Source organism: Phoca vitulina, unplaced genomic scaffold (genome assembly GCF_004348235.1).
Source record: "Phoca vitulina isolate PV1807 unplaced genomic scaffold, GSC_HSeal_1.0 scaffold20, whole genome shotgun sequence".
NCBI classification, from domain to species: Eukaryota; Metazoa; Chordata; class Mammalia; order Carnivora; family Phocidae; genus Phoca; species Phoca vitulina.
The window spans coordinates 12652933-12673908 of NW_022589723.1; the positions used below are offsets into that span (position 1 = coordinate 12652933).

Consider the following 20976-nt stretch of genomic DNA (forward strand, 5'->3'; position numbering starts at 1 on the left):
TTGGAAAGCTTAGGGGTCTCCTTGGTATCCGCCAACAACCCCGGGCGCCGACCAAAGTGAACAGAGGGAGGGTGCCCCCGACCGGTCGGGGCGGGGCTGGGGTTGGCAGGGGAGGGCTGGCGAGGACAGGCGAGGGCCAAGCGCCTGGCAAGGGACCGCCCTTCTAACTTCCTCGCACTTACGTTTCCTCCCCGGAGCCCAGGCCGGAGCAGCCGTCCCCTAGCCGCTTCCTCCCTTCCCGCCCCACTGCCTTCAGGACCACTACCTCCACACCGACGAGTACTGTACACTTGGGTCTCACCCTCCCGCCCAACTCCCGCGCCGGCGGCCGCATTCCACGCCCCCTTCTCGCCTGCGCGCGCGCGTCGCCCTGCCGCCGCCGCCGCCAGAGAGGGCGGGGCCTGGGCCGCGGCGTACAGTCAGCCACGGTCCCAGCCTGCCCCGCGCCGGCCAACGAGAGCAAAGCCAGTGACTCACCTCCGCCGCGCTAACTCCTCGCTAGCTCTCCCCTCACTCACGCTCACACCCGGTTCGAGATGGCGGCGGCAGCGGCAGCGGCGGGGGACTCTGATTCCTGGGGTGAGGAGAAGTTACGGGGGCAGGGACTGGGCCAGCGCTGGCCTCAAGCCGAAGCAGGCACTAACGCGGCTCGCTCTCTTCCGTAGACGCGGACACGTTCTCCGTGGAAGACCCGGTGCGGAAGGTGGGGGGCGGCGGCACCGCCGGCGGGGACCGCTGGGAAGGCGAGGACGAGGACGAGGACGTCAAGGTGGGTGCGGGCCGGGGCTCCGGGCAGCGCGGGAGCGGACTGGCGCTGTCGCGGGCGGGGATGCCCGCCAACGGGCGGGCGGGTGGACTCTGGGCCCAGAGGCGCCGCCCGGGCCTGCGGGCTATGAGTCCAGACGCGAGCGTAGGGCTCCCTGGTGCCCTTCTCTCCTCTGCTGGCCGGCCATATGGGCCGGAGTCGAGCAGCGTGGCCTTTTGGACTTCCTTGGCGGGGGCGGAGGCGGCCCCGGCCTCAGCCCTTCTTTAAGGGTCTGCGCCCAGGCCAGGATCCCACCCGCCAACTGGCGACGGGAGGTGACAGCAGCGGCAGGGCCCGGCCCACGTGCAAACTTCGCGGTCTGGAGCCGCTCGCCAGAAGGATCTCGGAAGTTGGGGATTGAGCCCCATGGTTTTTCCCATATGGAAAGTCATGCAACCCACCTGCCTTTTTGAGCTCAGGCCTCCAAAGGGTAACTCATTTATGTTTCCGAAGGCTCATTTGTAGAGTTTGTTCGAGCAGTTAGATGAAATACTGTGGTTTAATTTCAGTGTTGTTTTTTTTTTTAAACACAAGACAAATAGATGCAGTAAAGTGAAATAACTTTAGGCTTCCCTCCCCCACCCTGTGGTAAAAGGATGAACTGAGTACTAAGATAGTCAGCGGCTAGTGGTCAGAAACCTACGGTAGTCCGCACAGCGACCTGGAAAACGGACAGTTGACAGAATGAGTTATTTGTCTACATACGAACGACACCAAAGGAAATATTGGTTGGAATAGACGAGGGGCCAGTGTTTTTCTCCTTCGTCGTTTGTTTTTTGAAGACTCCTGGGGACTCATCAAATGGCTTCAGATGACAGTATGACTAGTGCGTTGTTTTGTTTTTGTTTTAAGTAGCTAACAAACCTTTCAAGCCCAGAATGTTAAGGTTCTTATTAACAGAACTCTCAAAATCTTTTTATATTTGTGCAGATAAAGTTTTGTATGAATTGAGAAAATGGTTTCTCTTGGTTTTGATTCGCTTAGTGGATGTTTTACTTTCCTAACTTCTACCCTTCAACACATATTGGGAACCCTATTAAGTCCTTCTGCTTGGGTTGAAAAAATTTAAGCTAGATAACACTGAACTTAATACTACTTTTGTTTGGATTTTACCTTTTTCTCCTGAGTCTGATGAGGTAGATGTCCAATTTATGGAACAGCTTGAGGTTCAGGAATAATATGAGCTTTGCACACATTGGAATTAATAAATGAGTAGTACTCTTGTGAAGATACTTAGATGCTCCATTTACATGTTGTAGAGACATGGGAATGGATTGTCTATCAGTCTCATTGCAAGATATTAGTTACCTCCCTACATTGTAGTGGACTTTCTGTTTTGAGCCTTCAAATTTGTCCTTTCACTTTCTCCTTATCAGATGCAGCCGTTAGGACATCTGTTCTGAAAATTGGGAATAATTTAGCTAATGAGAAGAAAAGATTAGAGAAATCAGAAAAGAAGTACCAGAAAATGAAGTCTGAATGGAGCAGTCTGAAGTGATACCATGAAGTAGCATGCCTGAGATTATTGGATCTAAAGGGTGTCAATCCTGATAAATATAATTCTGACCACTTGGAACTAAGATTTACAGGTTGTAAGAGACCATAAAGGTCATCTTGTCCACTCACTCTTTCAGTGCAGATTCTTTCTTTTATGCAAATATCTTGTTTCTTTTACATAAACATTGAAGTTGATCTTGAAGAAAAACTGAACTTGTCCATTTTATTTCCTAAGTTGAAATGTTGGTTTATTTCTTTTGAATTTCTTCAAGATTCCCAAGTTATGGTATTCAAGGAATAGTTTGATTCCTAGGCTTTGGAATCAGATGTGGATGTATATTACTGGCTTGTCATTTTCTGTATTTGTGGTCATAAACACGTTTTTTAATCTTTCCTTTTAGTTTCTCAATCTATATTTTCATTATAGGAGATAACTTCAGGGGGTTGTTTGCTTTATTTATTTATTTATTCATTCATTCATTCATTCATTCATTTATGGTGGGAAGGGAGAGAGAAAATATTAAGCAGGCTCCACGCCTAGTGTGGAGCCTAAGGTGGGGCTTGATCTCATGAGCCTGACATGACCTGAGCCGAAATTGAGTCCTACACCAACTCAGCCACCCAGGCCCCCCTGTTTTGCACTTTAAGTGATTTAATATGTCTTAGCATTATGCAGAGTTGCCTAGCACTTGGGAGGCACTCAATAAATGTTAATACTCTCTTACTTCAAGATGTAGTCTTAATTTTTCTGGCTAAAGGAAAATATACTGGTTAGATCTAGTATCTAGGGTTTATTTTGTGCCACATTTTGTGATTTCCTAAGCTCCAGAGTAAGTTCTCTCCACAGTGGCTATTTACTGTGAATTTTGGGTTTTGAATGGGATGATCTTGGTTAGATAGCAAGTTTTTGCTTGCTCAGAGTTTACCAATCTAGAGTTGAATTTTGTCACTTTGGATGGTAGCAAGTAATACCAAATTTCTGAATTCTAATGTTTTAGTACTTAATCTTTTGGTAAGGATGCGAAAACAAGGCTTAGTCTTCATGAGATCAAATAATCATCACCTTTAAGTAGTACAACATACAAATTTTTTAAAAGTCTTCAAAGGTAAGATATGCAGAAACAGAATAAGTTCTTCAGTTTATGTCATCATCTAGTGTTTAATCTTTAAGAATATAGATTTAATGTCATTTGTAATGTCCTGAGAAATGAAAACTGAGGTCTTTGTTACAGTAATTTGCTTCAGTAGTTTACTGTCTTTCAGTAGACATTACAGCATTTTGTTGCCCTTGACTTTTCAAGTAGGTGTCTGGTAGTGGCAGAAATGGATTTAGGTGAAACCATAGAATTGTTAATATTCATGAGGAGAGAAGCCTATGCTTCTTCCCAGTTAAAAAGATGACAGCTAGGGGCCCCTGGCTGGCTTAGTCGGCAGAACATGCGACTCTATCTCAGGGTTGTAAGTTCGAGCCCCATGTTGGGTGTAGAGATTACTTAAAATTAAAGTCCTTTAAAAAAAAGATGAGAACTAGGAAGCATACTCTCCTGTCACATTTGTTATTTTACCTTTCTTACTGTCCTGATGTTATTCAGAGGTAGTGGGAGGAATTGTTCACTTAGCATGTATCACTGGACTCCTTCCCCATTGCTGAAGTGATGTGCAGGTTGTGTTGACTAAGAAGGCAGTGAGTACCTATCCTTTGCAAGCAGGGTCAATACAACTTTAGTCTCCTAGCATTTCAGTATAGAACAGATTAAAAGCTGGATTTATTCAAGGTATGTAGAATTGTTTTGAGGAAACCTCTCCTGGCTGTGTTCAGACGTCTCTGGCATTTGCTCCTGTAATGTTTTTATAGAATTTTTAAGAAAGATCTGAGAATGAACTTAGTTGAAAACTGCCTGTCTCATCCTACCCATTCAGCCATCTGTTAGGATCCTGTCTGGCTTAATAGTTTAATCTACCAGAATAAGGACATTTTTCAAACATTGGAAATAGCACTCTGAAGAAGGGGATCTCTACTTCAGAGAAATGGGAGATTATTGGAAAATACTCAGAAATTGGGCATTTTGCCAGGAAATGGTATCTTGAAGTGTGTGTGTAACTTCTTATGAAAAATTCCAGATATAAACAGAGGTAAAGAGAAGTTTAATAAACCGATGAGAAATCTTATTTTTTTCTGTATCTCCACTTACTGTTCTCCCCTCATCAGATTATTTTCAGGAAAATCTCAATTATATCATTTCAGTTCCCTGATAGTTTTTATAAACTTAGTAAGTCTTTAGTTAGAAAGCATGTTTGTTACTGAAAAATATTTACCTAATGTGTTTGTCATGCTGGATGACTGAAAATAAATAAGCCATTTGTTTAGTATTCAGTATCTTGATCTTGCTTTAGCCAAGCATTTAAAGTAGAATTGATTAATGACAGTTCTAAATATGAGACCAGGTAGGCATTGAGATGGAATTCAACTGAGTGCTGAGCCATAATACATAGTAGGATGTTAAAAACTTAATGAATTGAATTAAATGAAGTAGAATTTATTGAGACAGGTACCTTGGCTTCCAGAAGCCAGGCTAGTCCTGAGATGATGGAAGAACATTTGGGCTTCTTTTAAAAACTGAACTTTGCTGGGAAGTCTAGTCTTGCCAGAAGCCTGTTACAGAGTTCTGAGGCCTCTCAGAGCAGGTCAGTACAGCTTACAGAACATCAGTAAAAGGCTCTTTTCCTGCAAAAGGTTATTCTTTATCTAAACCAAACTACTTAAAGAAAAGTAAAGGAGGAGTATATGTTAATTAATGGACTCTTGCTATGGGGCAGAAGAATTTTATCCTCCTTTGAAGCTATTCTATTTGATGATCTATAAATATATCTTGCTTAAGTTGGAAAGCATTTTCAGCCCTAAATGTGTTCTCTTATTGCATGTGACATTCTGTAGTTGTACATTATAAAAATGGCAGATTAGCCAACTACTGGCTATATTATTAGAAATTTTAAAAAAGCAGGATTTAAAATTTTTGTTTTGTTTTCAGTTCTCAGTCATGTTCAATTGGGAAGCAGGTTTTAAACTTGAAAAGCAGCCATCTTTTTCAGAAAAATGGCTCAAATGATATTGGGTGTGTATTGTAGAAGAGTATAGATAAGCAAGTAGTTTATAAACTGCCTCTGTTTTAAGGAAGCTAGCCATTTTACAAGAGCAAGCTAGGTGTTCTTTTGAAGATAAATTGAATATTATAGTTAGCAGATTTATTACCTACCAAAAATAATTGAGTAAGGAATTTACTTGGTTATTGATAGGTATTCTCTGGAACCAAATAACCATTTAGAGCTTACTAAATTACAGATTTACTCGCTATTTAAATGTGTTTTAGTTGTTTCTTTAAGAACCTTTTTTGAATTTTATCAGAAGTTATTGTCAGCATTTATAAAATCCTAGTGTTTATAGAAAAATTGGGCAGATTTTGACATTCTACTTTACATGTACTTAGGCACTTGCAAATTTTATAACTAAGGAAACAAAAACTTTAAGTTCTTGGAGAAAACTACCTGACCTGCTTTTGGGATTACAACTATTTGGAAGGGTGACTAGTCTCTTTGTTAACATCACTATGCTCCCTTCTTTAGGGACTTGTCCCCAGTGTGGTAGAAACTTCAGGGCAGATTTGTTTTGAGCACTCTGGGGTGAGGGTGACAGGCAGGGCTTGCCTTTCATGGTTCTTTTATGAACGCGGGAGCAGGTTCCATAGCTGTTCCCAGGACTGGTTGATAGGAACCACTGCTTTTGCTTCTAAAATCCATTCTGCGGTGGAATTCTAGGTAGCCTCATTATGTCTATACTGATGGGACAGTTTAACTTGAAGGTCTGGAATAAAGTTTATGCTTTGATGGGGAAACCAGGAACAGGGATAGAGGTGGTACATATAGTTGGTATAAATGAGATACTGAGGGAGCAGTGATATGGGTTGGGGTGATGTTTTACTGGGAAAGGGAACTGAGAAATGCTCCTCTGATGTATCTGTTTCTCCATTTTGGATGTACTGGGATGGAGCTGCTCATTTTTAGTCATTCTTCTCCCCTCTTGGCTTCCTCGTACCAGAGGCTGCTGGACTGTTTTCTTAAATTTAGTAGAAAATCATCACAGGCAATTTGAGGTAGGAAATTGATAGAATTGTAGCTGGGCATAATACTGTGTGCCATACCCTTCTCTTTGATGAGCTTTCCTACAATTCCAGTGGAACTCATTCCGGAACTGATTGAAAGAACACATTTTGGTGGGGAGAGACCTAATTCTCAGATAGTTATTGTATACTTCAGGGCTCAGGTAAGAAGTTATGTTTAGTATGACACTTTAAAGGAACTTTGGTCCATTTAGAACTGTTTCCTTCATTTTTGGGGGGCTTTTTGTTGTTGTTCATTATATTTCACTGAGATTTTGGGATAGCTATCTCAGGGCCTTAATATTCTTATCTATGAAATGGGGCTAACACCACCTGACTTGTAGAACTTTTGTGAGGGTTAACTGTGTTACTACATGTTAGGCCCTTTGCTCAGTGCCTGGTGCAAAGTAAGCACTTGGTAAATGCTTTGTCATCATCATCATATCATCACTATTATTAATAGAGAGTGGTGAATATGTATCCCTTTGAAGTAAGCAAATGGGTGTTCCTGTCAGAAGCACCGCCTAAGCAGAATATCACTCACAGACCCAGCTTTCTATGTTCTTTGAAGATTAAAACAACAACAAAAAACTCCTGGTGGTTAATTTTTATTTTTAGCTATAGGGTTCCTTTTGTACTATGGTGTATTGACAACAAGCACTTAAGCAAACCAGTGAGATTATTCAAACATTTGCTCTCTAATTTCTAACTCTCGTATCTTAGATGTCCAAACAGTGACTAGTAGGTTTGCTTTCAGTCTGTTAACCTTGAACTGTGAGTTAAACGGCCAAGGTAAGGTGATTATAAAAATATTTTCCTTTTTTTTTTTTTTTTTTTTTTGAGATTTTATTTATTTGTCAGAAAGAGAACACAAGCAGGGGGAGTGGCAGGCAGAGGGAGAAGCAGGCTCCCCGCTGAGCAAGGAGCCTAATGTGGGACTCCATCCCAGGACCCTGGGATCATAACCTGAGCCAAAGGCAGACACTTAACTGACTGAGCCACCCAGGAGTCCCAAAATATTTTACTTTTTTACAAATTTCTTTCTACTCTGCTTGCAGACCATATGGCAGCCTTAATCGGGATTTTTTAGTTCTTTGGTAGACTTAGAGATTTTTATTAAAATCAAGGCTTGGTTAGTTTAAATACCTAGACTGATTCAAATTATGACCTGTCTTATTATAAAACAAAAGCTTGGTGTCATGGCACATTAGTCACCCTTTACATCTTCCAGTTGTATCAGGGCCTCCTGCTTTGCATCTGCAATCCTGTGGTTCAGCTTCAAATGGCATATCATAGTGTGCCTGGTAGTTGCTGAGACAATGGCCAGGCTACCTATAGATTAAAGCCCTATCTAAATACAAGGCTGTGTCTGTCCCTATTAAACTTAAACATTCTAAATGTTTGGAGCCTTTGGAAAATTGTTTGATAATCAGTTTATATTTAGTGACTCTGTTAGATGTAGAAAAGACAAGAGTATAGATCCACCTTAAAGGGCTCTACCCAAGTTAGGGAGTGGGTTCAAGAAGCTATTGATCAGCTCTTGACTGCTCTTAAATACTGGGTTTAAATATTATATGGATTTAATTCATTAACAGGGTTGTGTTGAATGGAATGTTACTTGAAATAACTGAGCCATTGCATTTGGGAAAGTAAGAAATACAGAGTCCTTTCAGTTTTTTATTTAAAAGAGCTGCAAATTACTTTAAGAGAAGTAGTTTTGGCTTGGTTATCTTGTATTTTGTTAACAGAGAAGCTTTTTTATAGAATTAGCCAAGTTGATAAAAAGTTAATATGGAAAAACAAACATGCAAGAATGGCCAGGAAAATACTAAAAAACCTGAAGGCCTGTAAGGGTGGGACTAGCCCTGGCCTATGTAAAAACGTACTATAATTAAAGTAAGAAAAGCAGTATGGTATTGGTGCATGAAGAGAAAATAGATAGTGGGATGGGATAGAAAGCAGAAATAGACCAATAAGTACCTGTGAAAATCTACTATATGGTAAATCACTGGACTCAGGTGGACTTTTTAATAACCGATGCTGTGACAACTGGGTAACCATTTGGAAAGAGAATTAGATCATACTTCATACCATACAAGAGAAAAAACTCCACATGGACCCGACATCTAAATGAAAAAACAATGGAAGTGTATATGTTCTAGAAGAAGCTGACTTGAAATCCACAGGCAAGAAAAGAAAAGACTGATAAATTTTACTGCATAAATATGGTGGGTTCCATATACTTCATGGGGAAACACTAGAGGCATTTCCATAAGAGAAGAAAATAATCATCATTATCACTGCTACCATTCACAGTGTACTAGAGGTTTAGCCAGCAATTGGATAAATCAGTTGTGGAGGCATTAAGAAATGGTAAAGAAGTAGGACACCTGGGTGGCCCAGTTGGTTGAGCATCAGACTCTTGGTTACAGGTCAGGTCATGATCTCCGGGTCATGGAATCTGGGGCTTCAGGCTCCGAGCTCAGTGGGGAGTCTGCTTGAGATTCTCTCTCTCTCCCTCTCCCCCTGCTCGCTCTCTCTCCAGATAAATAAATGTCTTTAAAAAAAAAAAAAAAGATTTGGTAAAAAAAAAAGCCGTTTTCATTTGCAGATGATATGATAGTATACCTGGAAAACTCTAGAGAATCAATGAAAAGTGATAAATGGATTTTAAAAAAAAATTAAAACATAAGGTAGTAGGATATAAATTTAACATATAAAAGCCAATTATATACACAAATAATAACCAGTTAGAGGACATAACAGGAAAAAAACCCTATTTACAGTAGGAACGCAGAAATTCTTAGGTATGTACCTAAAGAGAAATTCACAAAACTTCTAAGAGAGAAACTTTATTTATTTATTTATTTATTTTTTTAAAGATTTTATTTATTTATTTGAGAGAGAGAATGAGACAGAGAGAGCATGAGAGGGGGGAGGATCAGAGGGAGAAGCAGACTCCCTGCTGAGCAGGGAGTCCGATGTGGGACTCGATCCCGGGACTCCAGGATCATGACCTGAGCCGAAAGCAGTCGCTTAACCAACTGAGCCACCCAGGCGCCCCTATTTATTTTTTTTTTTACAAAATATTTTATTTATTTGAGAGAGAGAGCATGGGTTGCGGGGGGGAGAAATAGGGAGCCTTGCTGACCCAGGGCTCGATCCTGGGATCATGACCCAAGCCAAAGGCAGACACTCAACTGACTGAGCCACCCAGGTGCCCCTAAGAGAGGAACTTTTAAACACTCCTTGAAAAATATAGAAATAAACTTGAACAAAGGAAAGACAGATCTTTTCCTTGGCTAGGGTAGCTCAACATCGTGATATCTGTTCTCCCAATATTTATTTATAATTTTAATGCAATACCAAAAAAATTCTCATAAACCTGTTTCTGTGGAGTTAGAAAAGTTGATAATAAGGTGCACATGGAAAAGTAAACATGAGAATTATTAATAGAGGTCCTTTTCTTTAGGATAACTGGGATGATGATGATGATGAAAAAAAAGAGGAAGCAGAAGTAAAACCAGGTGAGCCACTGGGGTTCCTTCATTTTTGGTTTTCTATCTTGGTGAGCATTAGTGTTTGTGTTAAGACACATGATGGAATGCTCACAAAATTGAAAATTGAAATTGGTGTTTAGAAACCCAAACATCCTTCTATTCTCCCTTTATTCTTCTCTCCCATTTCTTCTCTCCCCTCAAATCATAATCCGATTGGATTACTGCCTGCCGCTCTCTGTTTGAGTGCTGCTGTTAGGAGAGGGTAGAGGGTGTGGCCTCATTTTAATGCTCTAAATCCTGCTGAAAGTGCTGGGGAAATATGAAGGGAGGTGTTTGGGTCTAGGGGTCAGATCAGAGAGTCCCAGAACTTTTCCATTCTTACTTGCCTGTAAGTCACCATATGAAACTAGCTGGGAGAAGTTGGTCTCTTGAATATACAAGTGTTATATGTCTGTCTCATCCATAAACTGGTAAATATTCAGGGTGACTGATTAAAACATTTCTTTCAGAAGTCAAAGTTTCAGAAAAGAAAAAAATAGCAGAGAAAATAAAAGAGAAAGAACGGCAACAGAAGAAAAGGCAAGAAGAAATTAAAAAGAGGGTAAGTACCATTCATTTCCTGCAATACAGAAGTCTCACATCAGTAGTGGTACAATGTCTTAACAGACAGCAATCTGAAAGGCTTCGTAAAGACTGTTCTTGGACGCTATCAGATAAGTGAATCCCCAAACTGAATTTGTGGTTTTTGCAAAAAGGTAACCCAGAAGTTTTATGTATTAGAATGCCTTTTAAGTTTCCATATTCGGGAACAGTCATGATTGTGTAGTACCACAGTCAGTGATTTTTGCCAGGGCCTGCAGTTCTTTCTAGTTGTGATTAGTCTTTATTTGCAGTGTACATATTGAGTGAGTGAAATATAAAAAATACCATTTCTCTGCCATGTACTATGTAGGTGTTTTTGTTCCTGATTATTTGGAGGAAGATCAGGAATACTGTATTAATTTTCTTAATAGAAAATATGTTTACATGATTAAAAAATCAAAACAATATTAAGAACTCCCAACTCTTCATTTATTTATCCTGTTTTTCTCCCTCTATCCCTTAAGTGAGTATCAGTTTCTTACATCACTGAGGTATCTTTATGTATTTGGATACTCCTGTATATTCTTATTTCTTGCTTTTTTTAAGTTTTTTTATTTTTATAGTTTTCACCTTACTTTATTTACTGTATCATGTAATGTATTTAATCTTTTCATACCAGATCATAAAGAGCTTTTTAATTTTTTTCTTGGCTTTTCATTCAGAAAAATTTCAAACATAAAAACAGAGAAAGTGAATAATTATATATGTCACCTATATGTAACAGTTGCTAATATTCTGCCATATTTGCTTCATCTCTTTTTTTGTTGTTGTTAAAATATAATCAAGTACATAACAGACATTATGTATTTCATCTTTAAATACTTCAGTATGCATCTCTGAAAGAGCAAAGCTCTTTCTCACATGATTACATACCTAATAAACAGTAATTTTTTAACATCCTCTAGTATTCGGTTTATGTGCATTTTTCTGATTGTCCCAAAATGTCTTTTATGTATGGTTTGTTCAGACAAGGACCTTGCATTACGTTAGGTTGTTAACATATCCTAAGTCTCTGGAGTGTCTTTCTCTCTTTAAAATGACATTGACTTATTGAAGAGAGGAGCCCAGTTGTCTTATAAAACATCCCACCTTCTTGATTTGTCTGATTGCTTATAGTCGCAATTTCCTGTAACTTGGCAGTTTGATTGGATTCAGATTAAACATTTTTAATTGGAGTCCTTGAGAGGTCATGCTGTGTGCTTCATACTGCATCACATCACACCAGGAGTCACATAATGTCTGTCCCATTATTAGTGATGCTAAAATTGATCACTCGGTTAAGGCGGTAACATCCTTCTATTACAAAATTACATATCCTTGCAAGTAATCCAGTCTGACGTCAACGTCTCACCCATTTGTTTAGTATTAGTGATGATTGTTGCCTAGTTTTATTAGGGATTGCAGAATGGTGATTTTTCTCATCCTGTTATTTCTCTTCCATTTGTTACTGGCTGGCTTTTTTTTTTTCCCGAGAAGGAAAAAGTAAGAAAAAAGTAAGAAACTTTGCTGTTTGGTTACTTTGGATATGGTTTGTGCTGGAAGAGTAAAAGCTTAATTGTTTTCTTTTAATTACCAATTTTTCAGAGTAAGGAGGGTGTATAATAGTAACTTCAAATGGTGAAAAATGAGGGATTTTTGTGGGTTTCTTTTTGAGTAAATTTGTGGATTTAGAGTTTTTTATAAAATCATTGTTTTACTCAGAAACAGTAATTATTTTTTTGATGCTCATATTGTCCTAGTTTTAGCCAGTAGGAAACCCTTTAAGTTGTTTAGTCTTCATCTTTTTGACAGAATCTTTGAAAACTTCCTTGCTTTCTGACAGTAAGAAGTGTTGGGTTCACCTGGTAAACTCTTCTTTAAGCCTGGAATCAGCTACTTCTTTATGGTTCTTTTTAGTTGGAAATGATATTTAGAGGCCAAATCTAGTTGCTAGTAGTACTTACTGTTACTGAGGTGGCCTTGCCTCCTTAGACCCTTTTTTTGGGTGAAGCTAGGAAATAAATAAATGTACATGAGTATATGTGTGTATGTGTTATGTGTGTAAGCATTAGTTCATATTGATGTTTTCTCTTATTCTTAAAATACTGGTTTCTAACAATGTTAACATAATTTTTATTAGCTTTTCTACAATACCAGTAATACTAACAATGTAAAGCTACTGAATCAAGTTTAGGATTTCCTTGCAGTTCTTTTTGGGCTTAGAATATATCCTACTAAGGATGTAGAATTACATTCTGGGTTCTAAAGTCATTTGTATTATTTTCCCTGTGTATTTTGATATACATTTTAGGGTCATTTGTTTCCATTTGTTTTCATTTTTAAGGTTTTCTTTCTTATTTAACTTTATTTTTTAAACATAAATTATGTTCAGAAGTCAAAACTATAGTGAAATGGTACACTCAGAAGAGTCTCAGACATCCATTCCTATTCTGTCCTCTCCATCCTGTTCCCTGTCACCCCCTATAAGAAACCATTTTCATTAGTTTTTGGTTTAAACTGATAAGAACAGATTGCCTAGATGCACCATATTTTATTTCACCAGTCTTCTAGTGATGGGACAGCTAGATTTTTTTCTCCCAGTCCTTTTAAAACTTGATGAACAGTGCTTCCATGAATAACCATATGTGTGTGTCATTTCTAATGGGTGTAGTCACATTTGCAGGATAAATTCCCAAATGAGAGATTGCTGAGTCAAAGGGCAAATCATATTTGTGGTCTTGATAAATGTTCACAAATTGCCCTCTGTATGGGGTTGTACTAGTTTGCATTTGTCTACAGTGTATGAGAGTGCCTGCTTCCCCCAGTCAGGAACATTTTAGATACTTTTTTAATAACTTGTATTTGTGTATCTAAGTATATGTACATGTGTGTTTCTATGATCAGAACAAGCAATAGAATCTTATAACTCAGTCTAAGAAGCCATCTTGATTAGATCTTTCTTGGTCTTTGAAGTTAAAATTTATACTTCCTTTTTTGTATCTTGGTATTAGTCTCCAACATAAAGAAACCTTAGTTTGTCTTAGGTCAAGTATTGAGTTAAGATATGTGCAGTTTTGATGCAGAAAATACTTAATGATGTCCAGATCTACTAAGACGGTTGAGTCAAGGTATTTCCCTGAGAAATATTCTGAGAATTCTTTAACTTGGTATAATGATGTTTCTTATTTCATCTTCTTCATGAGAAACAAAATGCTGTGTATTACAGAAGTGGACTTCTGAATCAGAATCTGTAAACTGCACAGACATGGATGACCACAGATGGCGCAAGCTCCCTCTACTTTTCTTCCCACTTCAGTAAATACTGTCACAGATTTTCCCTCATAGTAAAATGCATTTGTTGTAGGAAATATCACAGTCTAAAGAAATGATAGTCACTAAACCATTAACTGGCATCTCAGAGGAATAGGACTGGGAAATAAGTGACAACTTCTATTGTGTGTGTTTAAATTTGTTAATAAATGATAATGTGCTCCTTTTTTTAAAAGATTTTATTCATATATTTGAGAGAGAGAGAGAACACGAGCAGGGGAGAGGGGCAGAGGGAGAAGGAGAAGCAGACTCTCCACTGACCAGGGAGCCCGACGCGGGACTCGATCCCACCTGAGCCGAAGGCAGACACTTAACCAGCTGAGCCACCCAGGCGCCCAATAATGTGTTACTTTTATAGTAGTAACAATATACAAAGATAAATTCTTTTTATGATTCTTTGGGGAAAAAAAACAAACACTTTTTTATGTCTGCATAGTATAGTTGACCTTTGAACAATAGGAGGGTTAGGGGTGCTGACTCCCTACACAGTCGAAAATCCACATACAACTTTTGACTCCCCCAAAACTTAACTACTGATAGCTTACTGTTGACCGAAGTCTTACTGCTGACATAGTCAACACATAATTTTGTAGTTGTATGTATTATATACTGTATTCTTCCAATAAAATAAACTAGAGGGGGGAAAAATGTTATTACATCATAAAGAGGGGGCGCCTGGATGGGGCAGTCGGTTAAGTGTCGGACTGGCCTCTTGGTTCCACCTCAGGGCATGGTCTCAGGGTCATGAGATCGAGCCCCGTGTCGGGCTCCACGCTGGGCGCTGAGTGTACTTCAGATTCTCTCTCCCTCTCCCTCTGTCCCTCCTGCTGCTTCTCTCTCTCAAGTCTTTAAAAAAATCATAAAGAGAAAATGCATTTACTATTACTATATTTATTTAAAAAAAAATAATCTGTGACTAAGTGGACCCATGCAGTTCAAGCCTTTGTAATTCAGGGGTCATTTGTATTGTCATATGGATGTGCTATACTTTATTTAACCATTCTGTCGTTGAACGTTTGGGTTGTCTCTAAATGTATTTGAAATTATAAGTAATGCTCCATTGGACATCCTTGTGGCTAAATGTTTGTGTGCATCTTTGGTTTCTTAAGATAACTAGAAGTGGAATTATTTGAGTCCGTATAAAGCATATAAAAGTATTTTAAGACTTCATACATATTTCCAAGTTGCCCTAGAAAAGTTGTTTCAAAATACGGTCTTTAGCAGCAGAATATGAGAGTGCAATCGTTCCCTTTTCTGTAGTCTAAATTCCATATTTTTTAAAAAGGCTGTTTTGGAAATAAAACCCAGTCTTTTGGGTTCTAATCTCAGTTCTCTCACATTGCTAGCCATGTTAACCTTCTGTTACCATGGGCATATTGTTTAACCTCTTTTTGCCTCAGATTTTTTTTCATGTAAAATCAGGATAAGAATATCTAAAGTGTTGGGGCGTCTGGGTGGCACAGGTGCTTAAGCATCTGACTCTTGGTTTCAGCTCAGGTCGTGATCTCAGGGTCGTGGGATTAAGCCCCATGTCAGGCTCTGCGCTCAGCATGGAGTCTGCTTGAGATTCTCTCTCCCTCTGCCGCCTCGTGCTTGTTCTCTCTCTCTCTCAAATAAATCTTAAAAAAATATCTAAAGTGTTTAAAAGGATGCCTGAAATATAATAAACACTTTATAAGTGTTTGCTATTATTTATATGTGTTTATAAAAAAAGAATGCACACAATACAAAAATGTCCTGGTCCGTCCTAAGCCAGCTGTTTTAAAACTTCCTTTCTGTCTCATTTTAGTTAGAAGAACCTGAAGAACCTAAAGTGCTAACACCAGAAGAACAATTAGCAGATAAACTGCGGCTAAAGAAATTACAGGAAGAATCAGACCTTGAATTAGCAAAAGAAACTTTTGGTAAGGTGGGGGGGGGGGGGGCATGGTGATTGCAGTGAAGTATTGAAGTTCCAGGTGAATGCTGTGGAAATGTTACTAGTTATGAAAGTTTAGAAAACATCTCCTTTTTTGAAATAATATAATACTGGCTAACTTAGATATTAGAAAGTAGTTTTTAATGTTTATATTTGAGATTTCATTGCTTAAGGTTGAGTGAGATACATGTTCAGATTTTTGAATAATTGTTTTGAGTATCAAGTAAAAGATTATTAAGTCATTGGACCCAAATAAAGTATACTGCTGCTTTAAATACATTTATCAGCTGGATGAAATTTGGATGAAATGTGAGGCCTGTAGCTTTGAGGTTTAAATGTTGAACTGACTATAGGGCTGTGCCTTTGCTCAGGGTCATTTTCTTTCTGTGACCCTTCCTAGCCTTCACCATGCCCTGTCTTTGGAGGGCTTCCATTTCTGTGTGCTATCCCTGCAGCTGTGGGTGGTACATGAGATAAAAGACATGTTCAGGGTCCTGTGCACAGGGGAGTTCAGAGTGTTCCGTGGGTAAAGGGTAAAGTAAGAAACCTGGCCAAAGAAATAGATAAAAGCTCTCACTTTGTTTAATTAAGCTCATTGTTGTCATCACCTATTGAGTACTTTTCAGAGTAGAAGGTCATGTTGAAACAGTTAAATAACTTTGAAATTGAAACCTAGAGCTAAGAGGGATCTAGTTATTTTGAGTTTTACTCCCATCCTTCCTCTTTTTTAAAATGATCGAGCAGGCTATAACGATCATTCTCCTTTCTGCGGGAGGTGTGATTTTCTCTCCACGAGTTGCCAGCCATCTGAGAGGAGTTGCTATGATGCTCTCGTGCACTGGTGTGTGCTTGGCATGTCTTAACTGCACTCATCTCGTTACAGGGGGCATGCAGCCATTATCCAGTGTCTTCATGGGATGGTAAAAGCCACCCATGTGTTTATTAAAGAGAGGAGTTTACATGGTACCTATAAATTCTAATGTGGGACCACAATTATAGATTAAAAGGCAAAAACATGCATTCATACAGGCGTCATTTGGTTAATAGGATTTTAATGTTGTGTTTCTCATACTAAAATACTGAATCAGTGATCATTGTTAACAACTAATTCACTTTACTATTGAGGAGGATGCAGAGTGTGCTGTCTCTTAGCCTAGAATCCTTTTAGGCCAGATTTATTTTTCTCTTGGGATTTAACACATGGTTTACCCCTGCTTAGCCTCTGGAATCAGTTAGCTGGATACTTTCACAGGAACCATCTTTATTTATTTATTTTTTTGCTTTTTCCTTCTCTCTGCACTTCCCTGTGGGCTATTCTTAGACCTGTGCTTTAAGAGCATCCCTTTTGTGCTAGGGACTCCTTTGGTGGTCTGCTGAAGACTGGGTTCCTTCTTAATCTAATGTTTTTAAATGCATAAAATAAAATACAAAGGATTTTACTTAGTTAAGGAAGCCTATTGAAATAGGTATCAAAATATTTAAATAATTTGATAATGTGCTGCTTTATTAATGCATTAAGTAAGATCTAGTGGCAGGTCTAATAAGTAATGTAATTTGAAAACATTATTTCAAGATAACTACAACTGTAATGTGATATGAAAATACCTGATCTTTTACTGGTAACAGGTTTTGCTAATAACACTGTGATTTGTTGCCTATTAAAATGAAAGGAAATGCTAAATTAAAGGTTAGTGAAAATAAAGCTGTAAATTTTTTTCTGATCCAAATTCACAGACCTTCTGAATGCTGTCCAAGGACTCCAGTAGACCTATGTTAAGAACCTGTGCTTTAGCATGAAATAACAGGGTTGTTCAGCTAGCTAGTTGGTTTATAAACTTGAAAAAAATCTTTCTGGTATTTTTAGTGCTCCCTCTTCTCCCGCAGGTGTTAATAATACAGTTTATGGAATAGATGCTATGAACCCATCTTCAAGAGATGACTTCACAGAGTTTGGAAAGTTACTAAAAGATAAAATTACACAATATGAAAAGTCACTATATTATGCCAGTTTTTTGGAAGCCTTAGTTCGAGATGTGTGTATTTCATGTAAGTAATTCAAATCTCTATCTTTGTGGGTGGATTTTAGGAAGGGCACATCATACTCAGGAGGATGGAAGTTGACAGTTTTTTTGCATTCTATAATAAATGTAGGATTTGATTTTTAGAACTATGTTACCTTGGGAATGTTCTGCAAATAGATGGTGAGCGTAAGTGGTTTTGTTTTTTGAGGCTGCCGTCTTAATGTTTTTAAAATGGCTTCCCAAAAGGGACATCTGGGCTTTGCTGACCGAGCAGTTAACAAAACACTAGTTTCTTCTTTTATCTAATTATATCTTAAAGGGACTAGGAAGTATCGTTTGGGGAAAATGATCCCTGAACATAATAGGATTGTAGACCTGAGTGAGACCACAGCAAGTGTCTGTTCATTTTACAACAAGGAAGCCTGTGACTTGGTTTAAGTTGCTTAACAGAGCTGGTCCCTCTTCTCTGGGCCCGTGGGTGTGGTGCCAAGCCCTGAGAGGAGTCATACATTTCAGAGGCAGGGTGTATGGGAGTTAAAAACCAGGGGTGGAGTGGCACTAATGTGGAAGGGACTGTTTCTGCTAGTATTTGCTGTTGTTAAGATTGAGAAAAAGGAATTCTACACAATGGACTTTAAATTGGGTGTTCCTTGAGAAATCTTTACTAAGCCGGAGGTTCTGAATTTGATTAGTGATATACCCATAGTTGGTATATTATTTGCACATACTTTTTTTCCTATTTTTGAAGGTGCTCTCTAACCAAAACTGATATACTTTTTTTGGTGGCTTGTTAGTTCTCTAAGGATGGCAGGATGTGTTTTTCCGTAAACAGGCTTGTCTCTAATGGGACACTGAGGTTTCTGAGACACCTACTGTTTTCATTCTGGTTCCTGTGGTAGAAAATGGAGACCCAAGGGGTGGAGAGTTGTCATTTGTAGTTGTAAGAATTGTCATTCCACCTTCATTCAGCCACACCTTACTGCGCATTGAGGATGTGTTGTGGAAAGGCATGGTTATCTGCCCTGTGGTGTTTTTTCCCCCGCATTCATGTGTGTAGATTGAGTAAGGAAGTATGGCAGGGAGCTCTGTGAGCTCTGAAGACACTTCTCGTTTCTCTTTGGTTGAACAATGGTGCTTGGTTATTACAGGTCATTATAAAGAAATTTCAATAGTTCTGATTTGTGAGCCTAACCATAGACTGATTCTTTACCATCTTATGTTTAACAGGACAAATTCTTAGTCTTTTCAAAGTTATTGAAGTTAATGATGGCCAAATTAGATGTGGTATTCCTTTTTTTTTTTCTCTCAGTGGAAATTGATGACTTGAAAAAGATTACCAATTCATTGACTGTGCTTTGCAGTGAAAAACAAAAGCAAGAAAAGGTAAGAGAGCAAGCGTGCGGGGGAAATGCATATTACATGCTGATGGGGGTGTAGGCATAATAGTCTAAAGTGTAGTAGGAGCCTGAACTAGAACTTTAAACTGGAACAGAGCAGGAGCGTGAGTGCCATTATGATCCTTTTGTTTACAGACTCGTTCATAGTTTTCTTTTTGGAATTAATAGAAATTGCCCGGGGTTAGGGTCTAGGATGTCCCTTTGAGAACTAAAGCAATTTTTTGGTACCAGAGGCTTGGGTGTCTGAGGGTTTCTGTACCGGAAAAGGTACCCATAGTAGGTAGTCTCACGAATTAACTCTCTTTTATCTTTAGCAAAGCAAAGCCAAAAAGAAGAAGAAAGGTGTGGTCCCTGGAGGGGGATTAAAGGCTACCATGAAAGACGATCTGGCAGATTATGGTGGCTATGATGGAGGATATGTACAAGACTATGAAGACTTCATGTGACATTTTCTCTTCTCCTGGTGTCTTCTTTCTGTTGCCCACAATCCCTTCAACATGTAGCACAACTTCCTTTCCTTTCAGTTCTGCCAAATGCTACAATCAGAAGTGCAGTATCTTTTGTGCTGGTTATTTAACCCCTTGACACTTAGGTGCTAATGTGCGAATGAGGGAACTTGGATCTTGCTGCCAAGGGGTTAAAATTGGGAACCTCAGTTGCTACTAAATCATAGTTTAAAAAAAAAACAAACCTAATAATGTCGTCATTGTTGCTATCTGATTCCATAGCAGCAGTCACTGAATTGGAAAAAAGGTTGCAACATGACAAAAATTGTGTAGTATTTACCAGCACCATTCAGTAATACAGCCTTAACCATACCTCCTTGAACTACTTCATAACTTGTCAAGAAAAGCAGTTTGCGGCAAGGGCATGTGGTGTGCACCTAGTATTAAAATTGCTTTGTCTTAAAATTGAGCGTGAGGATATTAAAAAAAAATACATTGTGAAGAAGACTGCTTATCTCAGAGTGAAGATACAACGGCTGAAAAGCACTAGCTTGATATTTAAAAATTAAATGACCAAAACCCTCCAACCTTGAAGCTGAAGAAGGTAAACCTCTCCATTATTGCATTGCATTACAACTTGTGGAATCTCTCAAATGCACAGACTGTCTAGTTTCTATTTATCAGACTGTTCTGCTGACGGAGTGCTTCAGATGGGGGAGGGAAGCTCTTTACCTGTTTTATTTCCCTGATTTAAGTGTCTGAGAAACAATTCTCCTTTGTTCTCCTAGGCTGCAGTGGAACAACTTTACCAGGGTTTTGGCATTTCCTTTCCTTTATAAAACATGCTCAGCAAACTGCACCAGTTGACTACAGTTTGGTAAACTGTTAACAATTATGACATCTGCAGTGTTTTATAAAGCAACTAATTTAATAAAATCACTATTGTGAGGACTTAAATTTTGTGTTAACTCCCAAGAGATATTTTTGGAGAGTATAGAGCCGAGCTCTTGGGGATAGAGTTCTCTGTATACTTATAAAGCTTAATAAATGCCTGACGAGCAGTTACAGCTTTAAGACAAAAATGATGTGCCAGGCCCTGCATAGTGTCACCCTAGAGCAACAAAGGGATAGGGCTGCCTTCCTCCTCTTATTTATTTGAGCAAATTGTTTGTTTAGATACTAAGGCCTAATTTTAAGTCACTAGAAGAGCTTATTTATTTGAGATCATTGAGCTTGTTACTCAGGTTATGGCTGTAAGTAAGCATAGATTGGGTGATCATCTTTATT

The 20976-nt window shown here is 38.9% G+C and overlaps 1 protein-coding gene across 1 annotated transcript; it reads left to right on the top strand.

Moving 5' to 3' along the window:
• The first annotated feature begins 434 nt into the window (after nt 1-434).
• Nucleotides 435-20031, top strand: EIF3J (eukaryotic translation initiation factor 3 subunit J). Its single transcript, XM_032416960.1, has 8 exons — nt 435-579; nt 666-769; nt 9929-9983; nt 10466-10557; nt 15697-15811; nt 17710-17871; nt 19156-19229; nt 19558-20031. Exons 1-8 carry the CDS (start codon nt 537-539, stop codon nt 19687-19689), a joined length of 777 nt encoding a protein of 258 aa, XP_032272851.1. The 5' UTR covers nt 435-536; the 3' UTR covers nt 19690-20031.
• Nucleotides 20032-20976: the final 945 nt, after the last annotated feature.